Here is a 26,381-nt window from a genome sequence, read left to right on the forward strand (position 1 = left end):
TATTCTGGTTATCAATCCTTTGTTTGATGTGTAGCTGGCAAATATTTTCTCCCACTCTGTGGGTGGTCTCTTCAGTTTAGAGACCATTTCTTTTGTTGTGCAGATAGCTGAAAGGATTTTTTTTTAAAAAATATTCTCATGAATGTTTGATTTCTTTGAACATTAAACTAGAAACGCAGAGGAAGCACTATTAATCTAAGCTCTTAGATTTTAAATTAAAAACAAGTTGGAAGCAAATTTTTTCTTTTTCCCAGAGATAAACCTGCATGTTGGTAAAAGGTACAAGTAAAACTTTCTCAAGTGCTCTGTTAAATTAGTAAGAACTATTTTCTGAATTGCTTTTTGCCCTAAATTAAGTTATTGTTCTTTCTATGTATGGACTTCATTTGATTGGTACTTTTGTACCATCTAGTGAATATAGTAGAGTGATTTGTTATTGCTTATTATTTTAGAGAAAAGCTGGTTTAACCAAATTGAAAACTGTAATAATATACTGTTATATGGCACACAAAAATGAAATATAGATTTCCTTTGTTAATATGCACTCACAATTTAAGTAAATGTTATTGGCTTCTTTTTGGATTTGTAATACTCTTTATAAAAGAAAATATAAAAAATTTAATCATTAAGAACACAATCTCAGGAATCAAGTAGACCAAGATACATGTCCTGTTTCTAAAATTCACCAGCCTTATCACCTAGGAAAAAATTCTTTTGAAGTTTCAATTTTCTCATATATAAAAATGGAGAAAATACAATAACCTATATACTATGAGCTTGATTGAATGAAATAATAATTATAAAATTCTTGATATGATATATAACACAGAATAGGTGGTTATTAAATACTACACATTTTATTAACAGCCACGTTCAAAAGATTGGAATTTGACCTCCGCCCCCTCTGTGTAGAAAAATCAATTTAAAATGGACCAAAGTCCTAAATGTCAGACACAAAACTATGAAATTACTAGAAGAAAACAAAGGGGAAATACTTTAAGACATTGATATGAACAGTATGGAGATTTCTCAAAAAAAAAACCTAAGAATAGATCTATAATATGATCTATCCATCCCACTTCTGGTTATATAGCCAAAGGATATAAATTAGCCTGAAAGTAAAGCCCACACAACCGTATCTACTGTGACACTATTCACAACAGACAAGGTAGGGAATCAACCTAGTTAAGATATAAAATCAACATAGGTATCCATGAATGAATGAATGATAAAGAAAATGTGGGTATATGTGCAATACTACTGAGTCATAAAGAATGAAATCCTATCATTTGCAGCAAAGAGGGTAAGATTGAAGGATATGTTAAGTGAACTAATCAGACACAGAAAGACAAACACTACACATTCTGGTTGATATGTGGAAGTTAAGAAAAAAAGGTTGAAGTGGAAGTAGTATAATGTTTAGTAGAGATTAGAAGGGTTGGAGGGAGGGTGGACAAAGGGAGACGGATTTAAACAGTTCACACTGTATACATGTATTAAAATATCACTCTAGGCCTGTTCATATGTACAATTACAAATGCTAATTAAAACATTAAAATTAGTAAAAAAAAAAGAAAGCCTAATTGCCAGTTTAATGATACTAAGATGTGGACCTTTGGGATGTAATTAAGTCCTTAGGTCAGGGCCCTTTCTTGCCCTCTTTTCACCATGTAAGGATGCAATGAAAAGATGACAATCTGCAGCCATGTTGTCACCTTGACATTGACTTCTAGCCTCCAGAATGGTAAGAAATAAATGTCTACAAGCAAAAACAAACTGGTCAATCCAACAAACAAAAACCTAAATATCTGCTCTTGACTTATGTTACTAGTCCTAGCCATAAGGCTGGCTGTGAGTCCTCATTAAAAGAAAAAGGCTACAGATATGAAAAAATGAATTTATGGTTTTGATCAAAACCGGGAAGAGAGAAATTCTTAAGCTGTCTCTGCCTTGCTCACAGCAGTGCTACAACTTATAGAAAAGGTGAGACAAAGGCCAGGAAATGCACATACAGAGATTTAGCTGTTGTCCAGTTAGTGGAACTGGAGATCAGCCCTCTGGTGCCTGGGGCCAGAGGTCTGGCATGGGGCATTTCTTTCCCACTGTGGTATTTCCTATAGAGATACTAATTACTTGAGCCTGATTACAATAATAATATTTGTTTTCAAAATGATTGATTGATAGACCTTCATAACACATAATGTAGCATCTCTCAACCATATGAAAGTTTCAACATACTCTTGCTGTGTCATGCATTTTGTATTTCTCTCTTGAATGATGGTAAAATTTTGTTAATCAGGTATTTACAAGGACCAAAAAGTTTGTTGAATTTGGGAATCTGTGTATAATCAAGCCATACAGAAAAGTTACAAGGCTCACTACAAGTTTAAGATGCATTTTCAAAAGTGACAACCTTTACCAAAATTGGAAATGTTTCAAAAACAAGTTTCTAAAAGTATTAATGCTTTTACCCAATTTTACTAATCCTAGATACTGGATTGAATTTTGTAATATATATGAATTCATATAAGGTCAAGTGCAGAAAAGCAAAGTAAACTGGAAATCTCAGAGAACAGCAGTTGGATGGAGTTGTCCGAAGTGCAGAGCGACAGCTCACTTTATCTTAAACTGAATGGAAACTCATCCAACACTAGTCCTAGAATACTATGTTTTCTAGAGGTGTAGCTTGGACTTGCTACAGAAGGTCCTAGACTGGGAGGCATTAAAAGACAGTGTTGTCCAGTATTTACATTATTGTGTCATTTGAAAATCGCCAAATGGCATTTTCCCCTCATCAAGTAACCATGCATGGTAGGCTGCAGTGCTGCATACATTTCTTTCTCATTTTCTTTGGAGGAGAAATTCACATAACAAAAATTAACCATTTTCAAGTATACAATTCTGTCATTTAGTACATTCACAAAGTTGCACAACTACCACCTCTACCTTGATCCAAGAACTTTTTTTTTTTTCATTTTTCTTTTATTATTCATATGTGCATACAAGGCTTGGTTCATTTCTCCCCCCTGCCCCCACCCCCTCCCTTACCACCCACTCCACCCCCTCCCGCTCCCTCCCCTCAATACCCAGCAGAAACTATTTTGCCCTTATCTCTAATTTTGTTGTAGAGAGAGTATAAGCAATAATAGGAAGGAACAAGGGGTTTTGCTGGTTGAGGTAAGGATAGCTATACAGGGCATTGACTCACATTGATTTCCTGTGCGTGGGTGTTACCTTCTAGGTTAATTCTTTTTGATCTAACCTTTTCTCTAGTACCTGTTCCCCTTTTCCTATTGGCCTCAGTTGCTTTAAGGTATCTGCTTTAGTTTCTCTGCATTAAGGGCAACAAATGCTAGCTAGTTTTTTAGGTGTCTTACCTATCCTCACCCCTCCCTTGTGTGCTCTCGCTTTTATCATGTGCTCATAGTCCAATACCCTTGTTGTGTTTGCCCTTGATCTAATGTCCACATATGAGGGAGAACATACGATTTTTGGTCTTTTGAGCCAGGCTAACCTCACTCAGAATGATGTTCTCTAATTCCATCCATTTACCAGCGAATGATAACATTTCGTTCTTCTTCATGGATGCATAAAATTCCATTGTGTATAGATACCACATTTTCTTAATCCATTCGTCAGTGCTGGGGCATCTTGGCTGTTTCCATAACTTGGCTATTGTGAATAGTGCCACAATAAACATGGATGTGCAGGTGCCTCTGGAGTAACAGTCTTTTGGGTATATCCCCAAGAGCGGTGTTGCTGGATCAAATGGTAGATCGATGTCCAGCTTTTTAAGTAGCCTCCAAATTTTTTTCCAGAGTGGTTGTACTAGTCTACATTCCCACCAACAGTGTAAGAGGGTTCCTTTTTCCCCGCATCCTCGCCAACACCTGTTGTTGGTGGTGTTGCTGATGATGGCTATTCTAACAGGGGTGAGGTGGAATCTTAGTGTGGTTTTAATTTGCATTTCCTTTATTGCTAGAGATGGTGAGCATTTTTTCATGTGTTTTCTGGCCATTTGAATTTCTTCTTTTGAGAAAGTTCTGTTTAGTTCACATGCCCATTTCTTTATTGGTTCATTAGTTTTGGGAAAATTTAGTTTTTTAAGTTCCCTGTATATTCTGGTTATCAGTCCTTTGTCTGATGTATAATTGGCAAATATTTTCTCCCACTCTGTGGGTGTTCTCTTCAGTTTGAAGACCATTTCTTTTGATGAACAGAAGCTTTTTAGTTTTATGAGGTCCCATTTATCTATGCTATCTCTTAGTTGCTGTGCTGCTGGGGTTTCATTGAGAAAGTTCTTACCTATACCTACTAACTCCAGAGTATTTCCTACTCTTTCTTGTATCAACTTAAGAGTTTGGGGTCTGATATTAAGATCCTTGATCCATTTTGAGTTAATCTTGGTATAGGGTGATATACATGGATCTAGTTTCAGTTTTTTGCAGACTGCTAACCAGTTTTCCCAGCAGTTTTTGTTGAAGAGGCTGCTATTTCTCCATCGTATATTTTTTGCTCCTTTGTCAAAGATAAGTTGCTCATAGTTGTGTGGCTTCATATCTGGATCCTCTATTCTGTTCCACCGGTCTTCATGTCTGTTTTTGTGCCAGTACCATGCTGTTTTTATTGTTATTGCTTTGTAATATAGTTTGAAGTCAGGTATTGTGATACCTCCTGCATTGTTCTTTTGACTGAGTATTGCCTTGGCTATTCGTGGCCTCTTGTGTTTCCATATAAATTTCACAGTAGATTTTTCAATCTCTTTAATGAATGTCATTGGAATTTTGATGGGAATTGCATTAAACATGTAGATTACTTTGGGGAGTATCGACATTTTTACTATGTTGATTCTACCAATCCATGAGCATGGGAGATCTCTCCACTTTCTATAGTCTTCCTCAATCTCTTTCTTCAGAAGTGTATAGTTTTCCTTGTAGAGGTCTTTCATATCTTTTGTTAGGTTTACACCTAGGTATTTGATTTTGTTTGAGGCTATTGTAAATGGAATTGTTTTCATACATTCTTTTTCCGTTTGCTCATTGTTAGTGTATAGAAATGCTAATGATTTTTCTATGTTGATTTTATATCCTGCTACCTTGCTATAGCTCTTGATGATGTCTAGAAGCTTCTGAGTAGAGTTTTTTGGGTCTTTAAGGTATAGGATCATGTCGTCTGCAAATAGGGATATTTTGACAGTTTCTTTATCTATTTGTATTCCTTTTATTCCTTCTTCTTGCCTAATTGCTCTGGCTAGGAATTCCAGTACTATGTTGAATAGGAGTGGAGATAGTGGGCATCCTTGTCTGGTTCCTGATTTTAGAGGGAATGGAACTTTTAATCAGCCCAAAAGAAAACTTGTGGCCATTAAGTAGCCACTATTTATTCTCCTCTTCCTGTAGCCCCTGCCAACTATCAATCTTCTCTGTCACTATGGATTTACCTATTCTGGATATTTCACATTATTGAAATTATGCAATATGTAACAACAGTGTCACATATATTTCTAACTAGCATGTTTTCAAAGTTCATCTTGAATGTAGCAAATATCCATTCCTTCTCCTGGCTGAGTAATCCATTGAATGTATATACCACATTTTGTTTATCCATTCATTTTTTTGGAGAACATGGGTTGTTTCCATGTTTTGACTGCTCTGAATATTAACATACATGGATTATTGTGAACACTAGTTTTCAGTTCTTTGGGCTATATACCTACAAGAGTTTCTGTGTCTACCAAATCTTTTTACTACCACGGGTTTGGAAGAGTTACTAACATTAGTATTTACTTATGTTGACACAGCTTGCTAGCTACTCTTTGAGAACAAAGTCCCTGTTTTGTCATTTATACAAACAGCATGACCACTTCACCTAATGCCCAGTACATCTTTGATGGATAGGTGAATGGATGGATGGTTACACAAATATATATATATATATATATATATATCAGAGTAGCTAATAAATAAATGAATAGATGAATTGAAGGTACTTACATTGCAAATGGCTAGCATAGTCCATAACAAATGATATAGCAAAACCTACCATCCCTATTTCAGATGAGTAAACTTCAATAAGTGAAAGATTAATTACTTGTTTTCTTTGACACAGAAAATAAATGGAAAAATGCTAAAGTCAAAGCCATAAGCCAGAGTGCACCTGAGCGTATCATGACATGTAAGTGCCTGGAATTAATGAACTGCAGCATAATTAACCTATCATTCCAATCATTAATTTAAGAGTTAGATGATTTTATTATTGATATATAAGTTGATTATAATACAGTACAGTGTCACAATTTACTAAGTGGCAAGTTGATCAACCGTCCATGTAAGCCCAGGATTTTCCACTATAAAATTGTTATGCAAGGGGCTGGCAGAGTGGCTCAAGTGGTAGAGCACATGCCTAGCATCTGTGAGGTTCTGAGTTCAAATCCCAGTAACACACACACACACACACACACACACACAAATGTTATGCAAAACTTAAAGGAAGAGCTTGGAAGTTTCAAAATAGAAGAATGAGCAATTAACCCCTTTAAGGAACAATTTTAAAAATAAAGACATTAAACCCAAAAATATTTTCAGTGAACTGCCAAATTCCATTTGTCTTTTGAACAACAGATGTTCTTGTCCTTAATCTGCATAACCATTTTGAGCTATGAGAACTCTCAACACTCAAACTTCTTTCCCAGTAATATTCCACATTAGCATTCACTAAGCAGTCCCAATGTTCATCAGGTTCTGCTATTTGTGAAATGGGATTTTAATGTCCTTAACAGCTTCAAGTGTTACCGTGAACAATGCTACTGTTTATATTTTTTCCTTCCAAAGTCATGTTCTTTTCCTGACACTAGGCTACATTCATTTAAATATAAAACGTTGGCATTTTGGAGATTCTCCAACTACATTTTGGAGATTCATGAATTATCAAAGACTTGTCAACTAAGTCAAATATTTTAGCTGACTCTTTGATTATTATGATTTGAAAATACAGATTAGATGATGAATGAAGAAAAAGTAAGCTGCTTTAAAAAAATACCAGAATATCAGAAATATTATCCTGATGGTGTCTTAATTTATGTCTATTACATTCCGCCAGAGTTAGGTACATTATGCTACACCATGGAAAATGACCACCTCAAAACATTACGATTTGAAACACACAAAAACAAGATCTTTGATCTTAAAACTCTTTTAAATAATTGTATTTTTTTTTACCTGCCTTTTCCACATTGAAGGGCTAGATCTTATTCCACTTTAAGGAATGTTACTTTGGGATAGTGACCAGCGGTAAAGATTTTATTGTTGTTCAAAGCATTTTGTTCTGTTTTGCTTTCATCAAAACCCAAGCCAGTGTTTCAGAATGTCCTCTAGCCTCTGTATTGGAGAAACTCCCCAAAATACGGCTCAGTTAGAGGAGGCTGATAAGTTTTACTCCATTCAGAAAGAAGCAACAGAATCATTCAGTGATCCAGTCATTGTCTGAGGAGGCCATCTGTGAATCAGAAATTCTTTTTCTCCACACATTTTAAATTCTCCATCAAGTAAGGGAAGTAGATGATAAAATCTGATACTATTGGAGCTATTTACCAAAATCACTTTAAATACAAACATTAGAATTCATCTCTTCTCCTTAGTCTTACCTGGGTGCACTGTTTACACTTCTATTGCACTGTTTACTATATCATAAATGTTATATCTGCCTTTTTTACTGGACTATGCGTTCTTTGAATTCAGTGATCATTGGTCCATTGAATTCAGTGATCATTGATCCATCTTTGTATCCTTACCTCATTGCTTACCCTAAAATTGACACATCTTAATAATTCCTAGTGACTGTCTACTGTCTTTTATGCAATATAATGGGTATTTAAAAATCAGTAAACTCAGTTTTAAAGAATCACATTTTGGTAAAGCTTTACAAAGGAAGAACATGAAGCTTAGAGAAGCAAATTGACTTGAATAATTTAATATAGTCAGTAAACAGTGCAGTCTAGACTCAAACCCAAGGATGACTCAGAAACCAGTGATCTCCTCCCAACATGTGCTAGGTAGTGTGTCAGATGTTTTATAGATATTATTTTTTCACTTCACCTTCAATCTTGAAAGTTAGATATTATTTTTGCCATTTTCCAGAAAAGGGAGCTGAGATTTAGAGGGATATACAGGGAAATGATCTGTAAATGTTTGCAGACTGAATGAATTCAATATTTACTGAATGGCCTTGGGAGGTTGTCAGAGGCAATGGGAAGGAAACACATGTGGGTTAAATCACACATGTTAGTAGCTGCACCTCTCACCAACAGTCCATGACAAGTAATACTACATAAATCACTATACAGTAAATTTCTTTAAAATGTGCTCACTTGGTTAATTTCCAAGGTGCAAGCATACCATGCATTTATCAACACTATTTCTGTAATTATCAAAGACGCCTTTGTTTATGAAGCTTTTCCTAGGTTATTTATTATTATTAAAGGATTCTTCATTTATTTTCATGCAATAAAGATGCATGAAATGTGTCATGATAAAGTCATGATGGGCTCCACTATGCTGTGGTGTCAACTCCAAATAATCTAGGCAGATAGAGGATTTTACAAGAGTAAAAAGCTTTATTCAACAACCAGAAGATCAAAATGACCAGAGTCATGTGCTGTCAGTATTCCAGGTTGTTTAATCTTCTGGATGCTGAATAAGCTCCAGAGAGTGAGTCTCACACTGGAAATTCAATGTTTTTCCTCAGAAAAAACCACACATCATTTTTGCTAACATTTCGTTGGCCAAATCTAGTCGCATGACCGCATCTACCCTCAAAAGTTAGGGAACACAATATCCCCAAGGAGGAGATTGGAAATTTGGTAAACTGTAATAATGTCTACTGTGGGGCAAAAGAAAATGTATTTTCTGAAGATACCCATGTCTAATAGGTGCTTTTGTTTTTGAGATAGAGTCTTGCAATGTAGCACTCACTGGCTTTGAACCCTTGGTCCTCCTGCCTCAGCTTCCTGACTGTTGGGATTACAGGTGTATGCCACCATGCTTGGCTTCTAGTAGGTGCTTAACAAAAGCTTTGCTTGAGTTAAAGATCAAGGATGCTACTAAATCCAAGGTATGGGCAATATAAAAGAGAAAGATTTGTGTTAAGTTAGGTTGAGTTCTCTTACATTCTTAAAAGAAGACCAAAAAGTTTCTACTTCTACTCTACATCTTAATAGGGAAGATGAGAAAGTAATCAATTTTATTGAGTAGGTCCTTCAGCACTATGAAAAAGAATTACAGAAAGAGCTATCATAGCCGTGGCAATAGCAGTATGTGCCTTGTACTAGATGTCCCAAGTATAAGTAGCATTTAGAAAAAATGTTATCTCTTGGAATGAAGTAGGTCAGATAGAAAGACCTCATATTTGTGTGCTGAATGGTGATCAGCAAAGCATTTGAGCAGTGCTCTAATTCCATTCTCATAATGACCTTTTGAAGTCGGCAGGACAATTGTCCTCTTCCTTATTTTAGGGAAGTGACTGACGTACAAAGAGTTCAAAGCTATCTTTACATGTACAGCTATTCAATAGCTGCATTGAAAAGTGAAGGCAAACTTAGTGATCCTCAGCCTAGTTTTCTGTACAATTCCACCTACCCATGTAACTAGGGTAACCTGAACCCATTTGCTGAGAGAACTGCCAGGGAAGCCAACACTGCTCCAATAAGCATAAACACGAGTTTTTGTTGTGATGGCTTCAATTTACTTGTGTTTGCACACAAACAGTAGACCAAGTCAGAAACCTACTATGCAAGACAAGTTGAAATCAATTCAAGTGATGTTTTACAAATATGACTCAATCTACTACTAAATCAGAGATAAATAAAATGTAACAAGCTTACTGACTCAGGATTCATGCTGACTTTCAGCTCTTGTGAAGTGAGTAGGAGTTTCAAAGCTGACGTTGACTTTTCCTCTTGAACCACACACAGTGCTTTACTAATGCAGGTGGAGAAAGCAGCCACAAACTTGGTCTCGCTCTCATGTCAGCTTACATAGTCACCCTCTGTGACCAAATCCCTCAAGTGCGGGGAAACCTCAGAGGGATTCAAATGAAACCAGTGATTTTAAGATGAGTAGACATTGAAGTGGTCTGATATAAATCAGGGGAAGTGTCTTTGGATTAACTAGCTTGAGAAGCAATGCTGACAAAAATAAATAAGCCCTCCAGCCACTTTTTGTCAATTTGGTTGTCATTCATTTGGAAAGCTGGAGGACTCATCCTTTTGTACTGTTTCAACATCATGACAAACTCTATTTACTAAATGGGAAAAAAACATAATTAATTCCTAAGTGCTACTTTTCATCTTTATGGCACTTTATCCCAGCTTCTAGCAGAATTGCCTATGCAAAAGAGGTGCCTTATTTGGCAATAGTTTTGTTTACGAATCTTCAGTTCTCTCCTTTGGGAAACGGTAATGATGATTATACTTTGTCAAAATATTACAAGTGAAAGACAAACTAGGTAACACAAGCAAATAATGTGGGGGGTGTAAGTGCAATAAGAAATCCAATTTAGTGACAGTGTTTTGATTAAGCAATACCTAGTATTGGTGTAGGATCAGACTGATTATCCAATTTCATCTGATTTAGAAGGTAGTTGCCATGATAGCTTATATTGTTCAGTATTTAGGTTAAAAAAAAAAGGAGAAGGGGGAAGAACTTGTTCATATCCAATTAAAGCTAAAATTCTGTCAGATAAAATACTATTTAAAATGTTCAAAGTGGGGCATGTGTGCGCACTGAAGTTTCCGGCTACTGGAGAGGAAGAGGCAGGACTGTGAGTTGGGTTAACCAAGGTGAAAGTTAGCGAGACTCTGTCTTAAAAATCACAGAAATAATAAAAGGGTCCGGGGCATACCTCAAGTAGGCCCTGTACCACCAAAAACTAGTAGCTTTAAAAATGGAAAATATAACAGCTTATAGTCAGATATGGAGGTACTTCACTCAATGTAAGGAATTTTTCCTTTAAAGAAAAATGTATAGAGAACAAGAAGGAACTAGCCTTTGAAAATGTCCAAGATAATAAGTACTTTATAGAATTACTGACCTAATTTTCACAACAACCCCAAAAGGTGGACATTGGTGTCTGTGCATTAGACCTAAAATCAAGGTTCCACAGACATCAATCATTTGCCCCAAATCACACATACTGTAAGCCACAGATCCTACTGAATTCCTACTCATTCTGACTCTAAAGTCCACACTCTTTCCCTTATACCATGCAACCATGATAGTCCTATGGTGTTTCGTAAACAGATCTATGGTTATTTAAATAAAAAAGCTTACATTTCTTTTATTACAAACCATATACTATTAAGCCAGAACATAATTAATTAATGGAAGAAAACATTTTACAAACCACTTTCTGAATATGAGTACCATGGAATTGTCTCTCTTTGGTTCTCCACTATCTGAGCCATCCTAAAAGAGATGCTGTTTTCCAGTGTACCATTTCTCAATATAGCAAACATCATTTTTTACATGTTTTGGCAGAATTGTGATGGAATCATAAATAATAATAAAAGTTCTAAAATGAATTTATAGTATATATTGAAACTTTTAAAGTTGTAATAGGAAAGTCTTTCAGAAAACCAGTGTTTATGCTTATCTTCTATTTGAAGCAACAAATCTAGAGCTTTAAAAATTCACTTTTTTAATACCTTTGTCCTAAGTAAGGGTGTGATCATTGGGAACTGCAGTTCCTGATTTTACCTGAAGATGGCATTCATCCCAAAGCTGTATGTGATTTGTATGAGGATTCGCTTCAAATTCGCAAGCACTGTCATAAAATCTTTTCTACTGATTGGAAAATTTGTGCCATGTATGGTAAATGATTCTTCTTTGAGTGATAATACATTAATGTGTCCATCAGATGGCTGCAAATGCACCTCCTCTTGGGCTGTGCTGATTCTCAAGTCATTTCCCTAAAGGAAAAGAAAGAGTATGTAAGGGAAAAATTGAAAGAAGGACACTAAAAGGTAAAAAGTATCCGTATTTGGATTCTCCACCCATGTGGATTATCCTCTGTGGGTTTTTAATTTCCGGTTGGCTTTCCCTGTCCTTCAGCTTATTTTGGATATATGGAAGGAAAGGGAAGGCAATGTAAGTATCAGCCTTCACCAGGTCCACTACAAAGTACAAGCTTCTCAGCTTTGCATGAGATTATACATCCCCACCCCTTCGCCCCACTCCCACCCCTCCTTAGCTGAAATAACAACAGTCTGGGAACTCATACACATACATACATGTGGTTGTGACCACTTGGTTTTACATAATTTTTGTGTATACTTTACAAAAATTATATATTTCAAATGTTTTATGACAGAAGTAGGTTGTAGAAGACAATAGGGAAAGAAATTTATGTTAAGCTATTATTTTAAAGGTCTTCTCTATGAGAAGAAAAACAAACAAGAAAAAGATCTTCATGGTGATGTCCACAGCAAGAAAATGACATCACAATAATGATACAAACTGACTTGTGACACTTACGTCCTTCTCAGTTTATTTGTATGAATGCTATACAACTTCTCAAACTTTCACATTTAGAGAACCTCTTCTGTCTGAAAGGAATTCCAAGATATGCTTGTAAATGTTCATTTTGAGGAAAGAATTTTGTCAGTTTTGACACTGATTCATGTGCATGAAAGGTTCAAGACAAAGAAGAGAGCCTGTTGCAAAATGCACATCAGCCCATTTGGGACTGTGATCGTGCTTGTATGTGTGTGCCTGTGAGTAAACATGACTATTGAGGGGGGTAGTGTACATCAGTGGAAAGGAAGGAAGAAAGGGAGAGAAAAGACCCAAAGATAACTTTATGCTTCCAGCATTTTTGAATTGTTTATGGCCTTGCATATCCTGAAAGCAATTTCTCCTACATCTTTCTTACTCAAATCAGAATTTTGAAGTCAAGATTTAATGACAGTGCAATGAGTAAGTTTCGCTTTCCATTTACTTCTGCTTAATATAAACGAGTAGACCACAAAAACTATGTGGAACCAAGCAGAAAAGAAAAAAATACAACTACATAAATCAGCCTTCACCTAAACACTTTCATCCTACTTATAATCCCAGAAACATGATCAAGTGTCTTAAATTTAAAATTGAAGTCTGGTCTACAGGTCTATTTTCTCATTGAAACCCAATGAACATATTTAGTTTTTTGCACAAGTCTCAGAGTGAAACATGGGAGTGGCATAAGAGATTCCTAAAGTGTTTTTCTTTAGTAGTTTGTAAATCAGTATCAAAACAACAAAATAAAAAATAGAATGGGTAACCCCAAATAAGAAAAGAGTGTAAGAAGGTTAAGAAGTGATGTGCTCAGTACTTCTAAGATGATCATCAGCTGCAGGATGTTTTCTGTATCTTCCTCCTCTTCTTCGAGGTCATAGGAGATGGTAAATGTCAATTGTCCTCCTACTGTTGGCAGCTATAAGACAGGAGGTGCATAATTGTTACAGACCAGAAGCTGGGCTATTAAATCATATTTTACTTATTATTTTAAAATCATTTTATAGTTCTAGAGAGCAGGATTAGGAAGAAGCAGAGATCACTGGGTACAGAGTGAGAACAATAGACATTTCTTTAGGACTAACCTTTATATGACCCTTACCCATTGACTGCAAGCCTGACATTAGTTTAAATTCATGTATTATTTCCCCAGTATTTCAGGTTTGCTGAAATAGGCTAAGTTCCATGAAACCAAAGGCAGCCCCTCTTGTCATCTTCGTGGTCTGTAGTTTCAGTTTTACAATTTTCAGAGAAGGATCCTTGTCAAATTGGGAGATTTCTATCCCTAAGGTCACCTGTTTTCTGTGTGCCTGACTGCATTCAACAAAGACATTCCTCCATTTGAAAAATGGTTTGGGTAGACCATAAACTAATCTGGAAAGCACTGTTGGTCAAAGAAAAGTAAATGGTTGGCAGCAAAATTTGTATTAAAATATAATCAAATCTGTCTCGGAAGGTAGACTTTCCCCTTGTGTAATCAAGTCAGCTCAGTTCGAATGAATGTTATTATCCCCTTTTTGTTAAGCAAACTTCTTTCCCTCTCACACGCGTGCTAAGCCCCATACGATATATATTTGAGGTTTACGTTTTCTGACATTGACAGTGACCTTGTAGAAAAAAAAGTGGGAATGCAAGATCATTTTTAGGGCAAGAATCAAAATTGGAGCAGTGAGTGACAGATCCAATGCAAATACTGCAGTCCTTTTTAAAAAAAAATTCCACCCTAGCATTGTAAATAAAGACATTCATAAAACAAAGCTGATGATTTGTATTCTGCTGTTTGCTCCGGGCTGACATGAAGAGACCCAGCTTCACGGCCGCCGGCTCTCTGTGGCCTTTCATGGCAGGCCCTGACCAGAAAGCAATTCCTGGCACTACACTGGATGGAGGAGGAGGAACCCTAATTCCTCTCAGACTTGCTCCATGGGGACTGCACAATAGCTGGCTATGGCTGATTAAACAGGATTTTAAATTGCAGCTCTGCAGTGTTGTCTAAGAGCTCATTACATGGTGCTCTAGAAGGATCTGAAATTCAGAAAACTTTTATTCCCCTGCTCCACTGAGAAATGGCCCTATTCTAATGTCTCTTTATATATAAAACAAAAAATATCTGCCTAGACTATAGCAATTGGCATTGTTGTGAGTAATGAGGGTGAATCTATATAAAAGTTTTGAGTTCTATTAAGGCAAGCATCCAAAATTTCAAACAGCACACTTGCTTAAATCAGGTGGACATTTTCTCATGAGAAGGATCTAAGAAGGCAGCAGGAAAAAAAGTTTTTAGATATTTCAAAGAGGAATGACCTATTTTGAATTTTCTAATTTGATAAAAATGTTCAGTAGGAGCTAGACCTTAAATTTGGGAAGAAAATTAGGGTATGGGTCTATAAAATAACATACCTTTTTGAGTTTCCACATGTATTTCAGTTATTTAAAATATGTATTACACATTGGTTTTCATGAATATGCTTATCTAAAATCAGAAATATGTCAACTTACAGCTTTATGGTATTACCATATATACCCAATTATAACAAATTTTGAAAATTAGCTAGCATTCATTGCCCTCAACACAGAGAAACTAAAGCAGATACCTTAAAAGCAACTGAGGCCAATAGGAGAAGGGGACCAGGAACAAGAGAAAAGGTTAGATCAAAAAGAATTAACCTAGAAGGTAACACACAAGCCTTGTATGCACATATGAATAATAAAAGAAAAATGAAAAAAAAAAAAAGTGAAGAAATTTTTTACAAAAATATGATTAAGAATCTTAAGAGGTGATATTGATCTTGGATTAACTAACTGGTTTCTACCTATAATCAACATATCCTTATATAAGAGAGGTAGATGGAATTTTCACTAAAAAGCATATAGTCCATGTCAGTGTGACAATGAAAGAAAAGACTGGAATGATGTGGCTATAAGCCAAGGAATACTTGTAGACTAGAAACAACTAAGGACACACTCTTTTCTTGAACCTCTGAATGAAGTACAGCCTTTTGAACACCTTGATTTCAAACTTTAGATTCCAGAATCTGAGAGATAATTTGTTGTTCTAATGTACTAAATTTATGTTAATTTGTTAGTGTGACCACAATAAATTTATGTAATATGATAAAAAAAAAAAAGAATTAACCTAGAAGGTAACACACATGCACAGGAAATCAATGTGAGTCAACTCCCTGTATAGCTATCCTTATCTCAACTAGCAAAAACCCTTGTTCCTTCCTATTATTGCTTATACTCTCTCTACAACAAAATTAGAAATAAGGGCAAAATAGTTTCTGCTGGGTATTGGGGGGGGGAGAGGGAGGGGGCGGTGTGGGTGGTAAGGGAGGGGGTGGGGGCAGGGGGGAGAAATGACCCAAGCATTGTATGCACAGATGAATAATAAAAAAATAAAAATTAAAAAAAAAGTCAAATCACTATCTTTCCTCTACATAGAGACATAAATAGCACACATTACAGACAGTAACAATTTTATAGACTTTATTCAGCCAAGACACTAAAGAAACAAATTAAAAGCACAAACACATGCAGTAGCAACAACCAATCCTGAGGCACACAAAGACTTTGTTACAATGTATGGATAGCAACATAAACACAAGACACACTCAGAACTATATAAAATAGCGCCCTTTACAGAATTATGTAATAAAGCTTGTTTTAGACTGAAGTCTGACAGTTTTATATTGCTATCCTTAATGGGGACTGGTTACAAAAATGGTCTAAGTCTGACACCTGAGAACTGGATTTGAGTATTCCCATGATTACCAGAATTGAAGGAATAGCACATACTATCACAAGTGCCTGGTAAACCACATCATTTGTGATGAATATATTTTCTGGAAAAGTGGACATTGGTTTGTACTAGACAGATGGCAATAACATGTCCACTGAAATCCCTAGTACCTGACACTCCATTGACGTTCACATGCTTTCACGTTCCCAGCTAAAGAAATTAAGCATGTCTATGTGATTCAACTGGAGGAGAGTTCTGTAACGTTTGTGCTAGTCTTTTCTGGATATAGCACCATATGGAGTTTGACTTTGCTGATTTTTCTTTTGCATCCTTTTAGTATAAGAATTCAAAGATGTGAGTGACTCTCAGCTGAGTTCATTGAATCTTCCAAGAGATCACCAAGCCTGGGACTGGTCTTGGGCATACCAGGATGGCCAAATACTCAGGAGAAAGAGAAATTGATGAGAGCTATTATTGGGAGACCTAGACTTTGAACTTAGAATGTAAAGACCTAAAATTAGGTAACTAACTATATGTGCTTACACAACCTGACTTCACTATCCATGGTTTTCACATGCATGGATTTAAGCAACCAGAGAACAATAATTGAGGAAAAGTCCGTAGTGAATATGAACAAATGTTTTCCTTGTCATTGTCCCCTAATAAATACAATATCGAGGTTTTCTATAGCATTTGCTTTATCTTAGGTATTAAGTATTCTAGATATGATTTTTAAATACATGGGAAGATGTGTTTAGGTTATATACAAAAAAAAGAAATTTTGAATTAAAAAAAATTTTTGTTTTGCCACAAAAGAGTGTAACTTGAACATTTGTGATTTTTAAGGCTATAGATGAAGTAGAAAAACATTCACCTACACTGTTTGATCTTTAAGGTAGTTTCTATACCTGTTTTTAATATTTATAATGTTACATAGTACATAATATGAGAGAAGAATGAAAGATAGGAAAAGGAACAAATAAATATATAGAAAAAAGAAGGACCATAATCAGATCAGTGATCACATAAAACATGAACTGTGGGATAGAACTAATTTACTCTGTTCTGCTGAAGGCTAATAGTAGTGATAATAATGGAGAAAAATAATGTTTTCACTTTTACTCTACAGGCAGATTTTTTTTCAAAGTCTTTCATGCATCTTTGATACCCATACTTTGGCATCATTACAACAATTTCTGGATCACCTAAAATTTTTTATGTATGAATTCATTTTACTTCCTCCCAAGCTGGGTGAAAAAAATGTCATGTTAAACATAAGCATGATGCTGCTACCAGATGTTTTCCCCCAAGTCACAAGTACCCATTTGTACAATATTAGAATTCTTGCCTTTTTCAGTTACCCTAAAGGTGTGTATTTATTACAACATCTATAGCTACTCAGCCAAATACTTGTTTCAGTAATTTTTGAGAAGGATTGCTTAAGATACCATCCTGCATTTTAGAGGTCGCACCCCTAGGAATAACAAGCCCTATTTTGTTGTTTTTCCTTAAACTCCATAGTCTGTTCATAAACCATGATAGCAAGTATTTCTGAATGCTTCCAGCTAATGTGCCTTCCTCAAAGAGGATGTACCACTGTACAGACTTTATAATGTGTCAGTAGTAGGACAACACTACCTTCTTTTTGAGCCATTTTGATTTGACTCATATGGTAACACTTTTTATATTTTCAGGAACCTCCATACCATTCTCCCTAATGCTATACTAATTTGCTTTTCTAGTAACAGTGTATCGGAACTTCCCTGTCTGTGTCCATGTTAGCATTTGTTAATTTTTTATCTTTTTTATAATAACCATTCTAATTGGGGTAAGGCGATATCTCCTATGGTTTGATTTTCTTTTCTCCTACAGACTCCTATAAACCCTTCAGATCAACAAAGTTAATAAAATCAAATGTGTACAGGATGCCAATCAACCTCTATTATGTATATCTCCTCTGTTACCTATGGTTATTAGTTTAATCATCTAACTTTGAGACTGGGTATTTCACTCATTGTGTTTATTTCTAGGTGTCCATTCTTTCTGAGTATTTTATCTCCTACATCCAGTTGTCCACACTTATGACTCCACTGGATATGTTTCTTGAAATGTCATTTGTAAATTCTATGCAGCAATCGCTAATGACCCCTTTTATACTTTTTATTTTTAATTTACATGTAATACTTGTACATATATGGGGTATCATGTTATGTTCCAATATATTCATAATCCTGCATTTATCATTTCTTTGTGGTGAGAACTTTCAAATTCTCCATTCTATGTATTTTGAAATATTCAATATAATTTTGTTAAGCATCCTCACAAGAGCTATTCCTCTTTTCTAACTGCTACTTTTTACCCATTGATCAATCTGTCCCCATCACTCTGTCCCCAATATTCTTTTTTTTCTTATTAAGTTCTTTTTTTTTATTCTTTTATTCACATGTGCATACTGTCCCCACTATTCTTGTCATCCTCTTGCAACCACTATTCTACTCTCCACTTTATGAGTCCGTCTCTGTAGGTTTCATGAGTGAGATCATGTGGTGTTTGTTTTTCTGTGCCTAGTTTATTTTACTTAACATAAATGTCCTTCTGGTTTATTTATGTTGCTATAAATGATGATATTTCATTTTATAAATGGCTGAATCCCATATGTATCCATTGGCTACATATGCCACCTTTTCTGTATCCATTCATGTTTGATGGATACTTAGGTTGTTTTTGTATCTTGGCTGTTGTGAAGGATGCTATAGATATGTCTCCAAGTTGGCTTAACTTCCTAGTAGTTGAATTGATGACTCATATGGTAATTCTATTTTTTATATTTTGAGGAACCTCCATACCATTTTCCCTAATGCTATATTAATTTGCTTTTCTAGTAACAGTGTATCGGAGTTTCCCTGTCTGTGTCCATGTTAGCATTTGTTAATTTTTCATCTTTTTGATAATAACCGTTCTAATTGGGATAAGGTGATATCTCCTATGGTTTTGATTTGCATTTCCCTGATGATTGGTGATATTGAACATTTTTCATATACTTATGGGCCATTTAATATATCTTCTTTTGAGGAATATCTAATCAGGTGCTTTGCCCATTTTAAAGTGGGATTATTTATTGTTTTCTATTGAATTCCTTATATTTTTAAAATATTAACCTCTTGTGAGATGCATGCTTGCATATATTTTCTCCTATTCTAAATGGTTGTCCCTTTACTCTGTTGTTTTCTTTGTTGTATAGAAGCTTCTTCATTTGATGCAATCCCATTTGTCTATTTTTGCTTCAGTTGCCTGTGCCTTGAGTTCTTACACAAAACAAAACAAAACAAAACTGTTCATACAAAAGTCATGGAGAAGACCAAGTTTTTCTTCTAGTACTTTTATCATTTGCAATCTACATTTAATGTTTTTATATATTTTGAGGGGTTTTGTTTAGGCATTACTGAGACCTGAAGTTAGAGCCTTGTCTCATGACTGCTAGACAAGTGCTCTACCACTGGAGTCATGCTGCTAGCACTTTTTGCTTTGGTTATTTTAGTCTGTGATCCTCTTATTTATGCTTCCCAGGTATCTGGGATGGCAGGCCCAAGACATCATGCCCAGTTTTTATTGGTTGGGAATAAGGTCTTGAGAACTTTTTTTCCTGGTCTGGCCTTGAACCAAGATTCTCCTCATCTCCACCTTCCAAGTATCTAGTATTACAGGTCTGAGATGCAGCACTGGGCCTTGAGTTGATTTTTATTTATGAGAGAGAGAAGAATCTCTAGGATCATTCTTTTGCATGTTGATACCAGTTTTCCTAGTACCAATTATGGACTGTCTTTTCTCCAATGTGTGTGTATTCTTGGCATCTTTGTCAAAACTCAGTTGACTGATTTTCAGTGAGTGTGTGAATTTTTTTCTGCCTTTTCTTTCTGTTGCATGGGTCTATGTGTCTTATGTTTATACCAGCCTCATGTGTTTTGGTTACTATAACTTTGCAGTATATTTTGAAGTAACAATTCTTTCAATTTTATTTTTAATCTTTATTTGGCATATGGTCGTTCTTAAGATTCTTTATTTTCTTGTCTTCTATGACACTGAAATTTCCTGATACTATTTCTCATGCAGCAGGCAAACATCTGTCTCACTTACAGATACAATCTTTTTTTATTCTATACTCAGTCACTGGACGTCTTTATGAATCTTTTGCATACTTCTTTGGTTATCACTTGATATGGCTCCCTTTCTTACGGGTCAAACTATACTTCATTTATACTCAGTTCCTCAATCTACATCTTTTTTGTAGTCGTTTTTTTAATACAGAGTCTCACTATGCTGTCAAAGCTTGGTCAGAACTCATGATCCTCCTAGATCAGCCTCCCAAATAGCTGGGAATACAGGTATGCACCACCAAAGCTGGCCTCAACATACATGGCCTATCCTCTGCTGCTGTTATTAATTTTCTCAGGCCACAATAAAAACGTACCAGACAGTGAAGCTTAACCAACAGAAATTTATTTCCTTACAGGGCTGGAGGCTAAGAATGAGGTCCAGAGAACAACAGTGTTGGTTTCTTCTGAGGGGTTATCTGTCTATCTTTTCCATTTCCACATAGTCTCTCTGTGTGTTTGAGTCCTGAATTTCGCTTTTTTTCTACAACATTTACTAGGCACATTGGATTAGGACATACTCTGATGACTTCTCTTTAACTTAGTTACTTATTAAGGAGTCTATTTCTGAATACAGACCCATTCTGAGACAATGGAGACTAGGTCTTCAACATGTGAACTTTGGAGGGTACAAGTGAAACCATAAGTTTTGTATACTAAATGATTGTCCAATAATATCTCAAGTACACAACATGCCCAAAGTCAACCTCATTATATGAATTTTTCCAGAAGCCAGACTTGATCATTTTCCCAACTTCCATGGTTGGGTTAAGCCACAGGTTTCATTTCTCTGTTTTTAAATCAGAAACCCTTTGTGCAACATAACACTGTTTTCACTCTACTCTTTATCTCAGATTAGTCCCTCACCCAATTCTCTTGAAATGCTTCTTGTCTAACTATTCCTTTCCTTTGCCATATCATACTTAGGAGGTCCTCATCTAGTATTTGAATTTATTTTTCTGACTTCAGACTTCTGTGTTGGGAAAAGTATATTGATGAATACTTCTGTAATTTCACTTCCATAAGAAATCTTCAGTGTCTTGGATCAATAATGTCTTTCGAGGTTCTGTGTAGCTTTAATATTCTCTAGGATCTGTCTAGGCCTGCTCACAAACTGTGGAGATATACCTCAGGGCACCGTGGGATGCTGTGAATGTCTGAAGGAAACAAGCTAATACTAAGTATCTGCGGGCGGGGCACAAGCAACTAGTCCAAAGTACTTCACTATTTTAACATTAAATAGTACTGTATTCCTTTTAATGATGTTCTTAAAGTGCTGGATTTTTAAACATGTATACTTGCTGCCATGTCATATCTTTGCTAAGCAAGGTTTTCAGTGGATGCTGTGATTAAAAGCAAGTACTGCACAAAAACAGTGTGGAACAGGAACCAAGGCTAACACTATGTGATCTGATACTCTGATTTGACAAGTTGTATACAGTTGGCCCTCTGTATCTGCAGGTTCTGCATGCATGGATTCAACCAATCTCTGACAAAAAAATTTTTTTGTAAAAACTGGATCTGTCTGTACTGAGCACATACAGACTGCTGGTCATTATTCCCTACACAATACAGTGCGATAACTATTTTTATAACATTTCCTTCAAATTTGTCAGTGTTATAATCTAGAGATAATGTAGTAAACAGGAGGATTTAGGCAGGTCACATGCAAATCCTATGCCATTTTATATAAAAGACTTGAATGTTTGTGGATTTTGGAATCACGGTATCACTGAGGGTCTTCAAACCAATCTTCAGTGGACAGAATGACCGAACTACATGACAAACACCATGATCCATTGGTAAGTTAATTTTGGTTATTTACAGAGGAAATACATTATTGTCTTTGAAATTATGTGCATTGTCTTTTTAAATGAATGCTAAGTTTTTAAAACATAAATATTTATCAAGTTGTCTGTCTCTGGCTGCTTAATAAATAGAAGTATAGAATATTTTGATTGGTTAAGGAGGCATTGTGAAAAAAATAAGATAATAAGACACCAAGAGTACTACAACTCAAGATATTTTGGGAACTTATAGCTTCTTTTATATCTATCTCTTCTGCTACTTAGATTTGCTTAAACTAATTTTTCCACTAGAATTCTACTGCTGGAGTCCCTGTAGCTTTCTAACTATTCAAATGTTATCTTTCTTTGTTAGCCTGGATGATTTCTCACCAGTCAGAAGACTAGGGAAAAAGAGTTTTCAGTGATATTTCCAAAGTCTGAAGCAGACTTAAAGGCAACCACAACAAGTAATAGAACTAAAGTATTCTAGAACAGGTAGACCTTTGCATAAAGAAACTCATCCATTAGCATTGATTGAAGAGTTCCAGCAAAACATAGCATGGCATCGGTGAGTTATGTGGATGGTATGTAACTTTAATTTTCTACAGTTTGGGGCTTTGTAGAATCAATTTATAAATTCTATCATTGAGACTTTCAAATTAGTTTCTTTGTGGAAAATATTGATTCTGTAATTTTATAGAGCATTGTATATGCAGCCAACAGAACATTTCATTTTCTCTTGTGATTTAAGAACGAACCTGTTATCATTCTATTGGCTAGAGAAATATGATTTTCCTCAGGTAGAAGTGCAACTTCAGTTTACTTCAATGCAATTATTATATTTACTGGATGGATTAGACTATACTCACCAGAGATGAAAGTTGTATCCCTTTTCAGTATAAAGAAAGTGAATTTAGTGAGAGTAGTTCATTCCATAAGGGTCCCCACAGACTTAGCTTTTTACCCTTTCTCTATATTTATTAAGAGAAATACTTTTCAGGGAAACTCAGGTATCAAACTGAGAGAGAATTTTCCACTGTAAAATTCCCATCTATTCCTGGAGATGTTTCAGAGCTAAGCCCTTCATTCTGCCAATCCTCAGCTTTACCCCATTAGGAAAAGAACAGTACAAATAGCTGTTTCTCATGAGTACCTGTTTTAATTCTACCTTCAGGGGAAAGAAATAGCTTGTTTGCAAGTAACATTATAGTTGATATGCAATATATAACCCAATGCCACACATAATAGTGTAGCATGCATAGCATACATTGCATTAAAGATTTAATGAAGCAAGGAAGTTCCCCTCATGAGTTGGAAAAGGCTAAAGGTAATTCACAAAACTAAGCTTTACTAAATATTTAATAATAACTGCTTGTATTCTACCCTCTTTTTTCCAGCTTCAAGAAATAAAAACTGAAGGGTGAAGGATGGGATAACCTAGTGAGGACAATGTATTTGGACAGGAAAATCTTTTCATAAAATAAACCTAGAACATTTGGTTCTCTGATATCAGATTATCATCACTGTTATCCCACTAAATGGAGTATAAAATCTAATATTTGCTTTTGCTTACCAGAGCAAATATTTCAGGAGGGCTATAGTAAAATCAAACGAGGAAAAGGCTTTGTAATACTGTGCAGGATAAATTAAACATATCTGTCAATTTCCATTTAGTTTCACAAACAGGGCAAGTGATTCATCTTCCTGGATTCTGAAGCCTCAGAGCCTTAAACTATGAAAAGGTGTCTTTCCCATGAAAGCATTCATTAATACATCTATTCACAGAGTTTCTTTTAACCTAGAAACAGTATTCCACTTCAAAGTTTTATTGTGTTCTTCCATTTGCTTGTAACATTGAGATAAGAGCACCTTTTTTCCCCAAAGCTCAATAATTATTAGAACAGAACAAAGGCAAGAGGATATAAAACTATGGAAGTTGCATCACCTTTAATGTATAGGAAATTGATCATGAGTTGTGGTCAAACAGAGACAATACAGTCTAGACATGTCGTTTCAGCAGGCAAGGGACCAGGTTATACAGTGCATGGAGATACAAAGAACAAAACCTTGAGGAAATAATCTTCCCTGCCTGTGTTCATTTCTCCTTTCTCCATTTTCCTCCCCTCGCTTGATTTCCGGTCTTTTTTCCTTCCTTTTACCCATCTTCTCCTTTTCTTTTTTTGGATAACAATTAAACAATTTTAATAGTATTTGTTTTCACAATAGCTATGTCCTTATTATCAATTAGAATTGGCTGAGGAATAAAACTCAGTTTGGGATTTGCCTTTTAGAGTTAACCACTACAGTCAGTCCAACCTGATAATTTTAGCTTCCTCTGCATTTGGTGTCAAAAATGCATGCAATACATAATTAACATTGAGCTAATCCTATAAACCATAAATTATTAGGGAATTTATTCCCCAAGTACAAAGTAATGATGAAAGTTATAAATGTTACAGGACTGAACATAGTATTGGGATAGGTGACCAGAGATACCAATCCCAGTGTAACCAGCACTCATGGGGTCCTTGCAGCCTGGTGCTTCAGCTGCTCACGGTATTACCCAATAAAACTTGTTCTTCCCACAATTCACTTTCTTTCCCAATACTCACAAGCTATCTCCTAGTCAATATTTCCATGGAATGTTTCTCATTGATAATGATAAGAGACATCCATTATAATGTTTTGGAAGGTGAGGGGCAGGGGGAAAGTAACTGAGAAACATGCAGAGAGGAATAGAGAAACCAATATGTTTTCCATGTGAATTTTTGTTAAACTGCTTATTCACTTGAATAACACCAACAAAGGTTCAGCCTAAGTTTTCTGTCTTGTGTAACAAAGCAAGGTCAGATTACACTTTCCATGTATTTAGTTCTAATACAAAGCAAATAGATTTTTAAGAGTTTGGTCAGGTCAGAATCCTTTTGACTGGAATTGAAAACCAGGCCGTTAGTGGTTTTCATATAAGAAATAAGAAATCCAGCAAGATTTGATAGGAACACCAAATTTTAAAATATAGCAAACAAATTGCTCTCCCACCAACAAAACTTTTACAAACCTTTAGATCATTTGGGGTTTCTTAAAAATGTAAACACTGTGCAAATAGATTTGCTAAACATTACACAGAAGATGCAGTACTTAAAAAGACATCTTATACAATAAATTAATATTTCATGTTCCCTTTAAGTTTTCTAACTTAGAGAGCTTCTTGCTACTTTGTGATATGTACTGATAAAATGCTGAGTTGAAATAGTACAATCCCAGCAGATGTGAGTAAGGGTAGCAGCCAAATTCTTGAAACTGTTTTGTGTTCTCAGGCTCAGACTCAAAAAACAAGGTTTTGCAACAGCTGTTTGCTCTCCATCTACTTATGTTTGGATAGGGCATTCCAGTGGTACTCTTGCTATGGACTAGATTAATTTATACATAAATATCTCATACAAAAATGCAGGTGGAACATAATTAACATTGAGCTAATCCAACAAACCATAAATTATTATTTTATATACATATAGATTTCTTATTGACTAAGGCTTAAAATTTTTTCAAGGTCTGTGTCAAGAAAATGGAAACTGTAAGCTCATGATATATAACACTGATGCTGATTAAAATATCGGGATACATTTTAATCCAAGTTTCATTAAGTTAAAGAGAAACAGACTTATTATTGTAACATAAATGACAAATGGATAAAAACAAAAATGCATAATACCAGAGAAAAATGCATGGGACACTGCAAAAAAGAGCTATCAGTGTTGCCATTTTCTTTTGGGATGAGAACTTTAGTTAACTTTTCTCGCACTGCTTAAGGATTTTGCCTTCTTGGGATATTTATTGCTTGGGATAGAGTATGTCTACTTCTTTCCCTCTCTATTGCAAAGGGAGAAACAAAAGTGTATAAAATAGGGTTCTCATCTTGTCTATAGACAATCCTCAATGTTTACACTTCCATTAACCCAGAATTTGGACTGAGATGTATATTCCATTAATTTCAGTTTACATTATTCAGATGGATGGTATTTTGAATAACTAGTTAATTTATTTCCCACAAAATGCAGAAGCCAGAATGCCAGCCTTGATACTATTTTCATTTGATGCTAAATATTATTGATCTACCAGTATTTCCTTTTTTCTCCTCCCTTGTTCGTGAACTCTG

The 26,381-nt window shown here is 35.4% G+C and overlaps 1 protein-coding gene across 4 annotated transcripts in view; it reads right to left on the bottom strand.

The window, feature by feature from the left end:
* Lama2 (laminin subunit alpha 2) overlaps positions 1–26,381 on the bottom strand; it is a 630,868-nt gene that overhangs the window by 246,588 nt on the left and 357,899 nt on the right. For all 4 annotated transcript variants that reach the window (XM_074074982.1, XM_074074980.1, XM_074074975.1 and 1 more), the window contains exons 13-14: positions 13,363–13,464; positions 11,751–11,962 (exon numbers count right to left, since the gene is read on the bottom strand). In XM_074074982.1, coding sequence (XP_073931083.1) covers positions 11,751–11,962; positions 13,363–13,464 — 314 coding nt within the window. The remainder of the gene's footprint in view (positions 1–11,750; positions 11,963–13,362; positions 13,465–26,381) is intronic.

Source organism: Castor canadensis, chromosome 1, assembly GCF_047511655.1.
Source record: "Castor canadensis chromosome 1, mCasCan1.hap1v2, whole genome shotgun sequence".
NCBI lineage: Eukaryota > Metazoa > Chordata > Mammalia > Rodentia > Castoridae > Castor > Castor canadensis.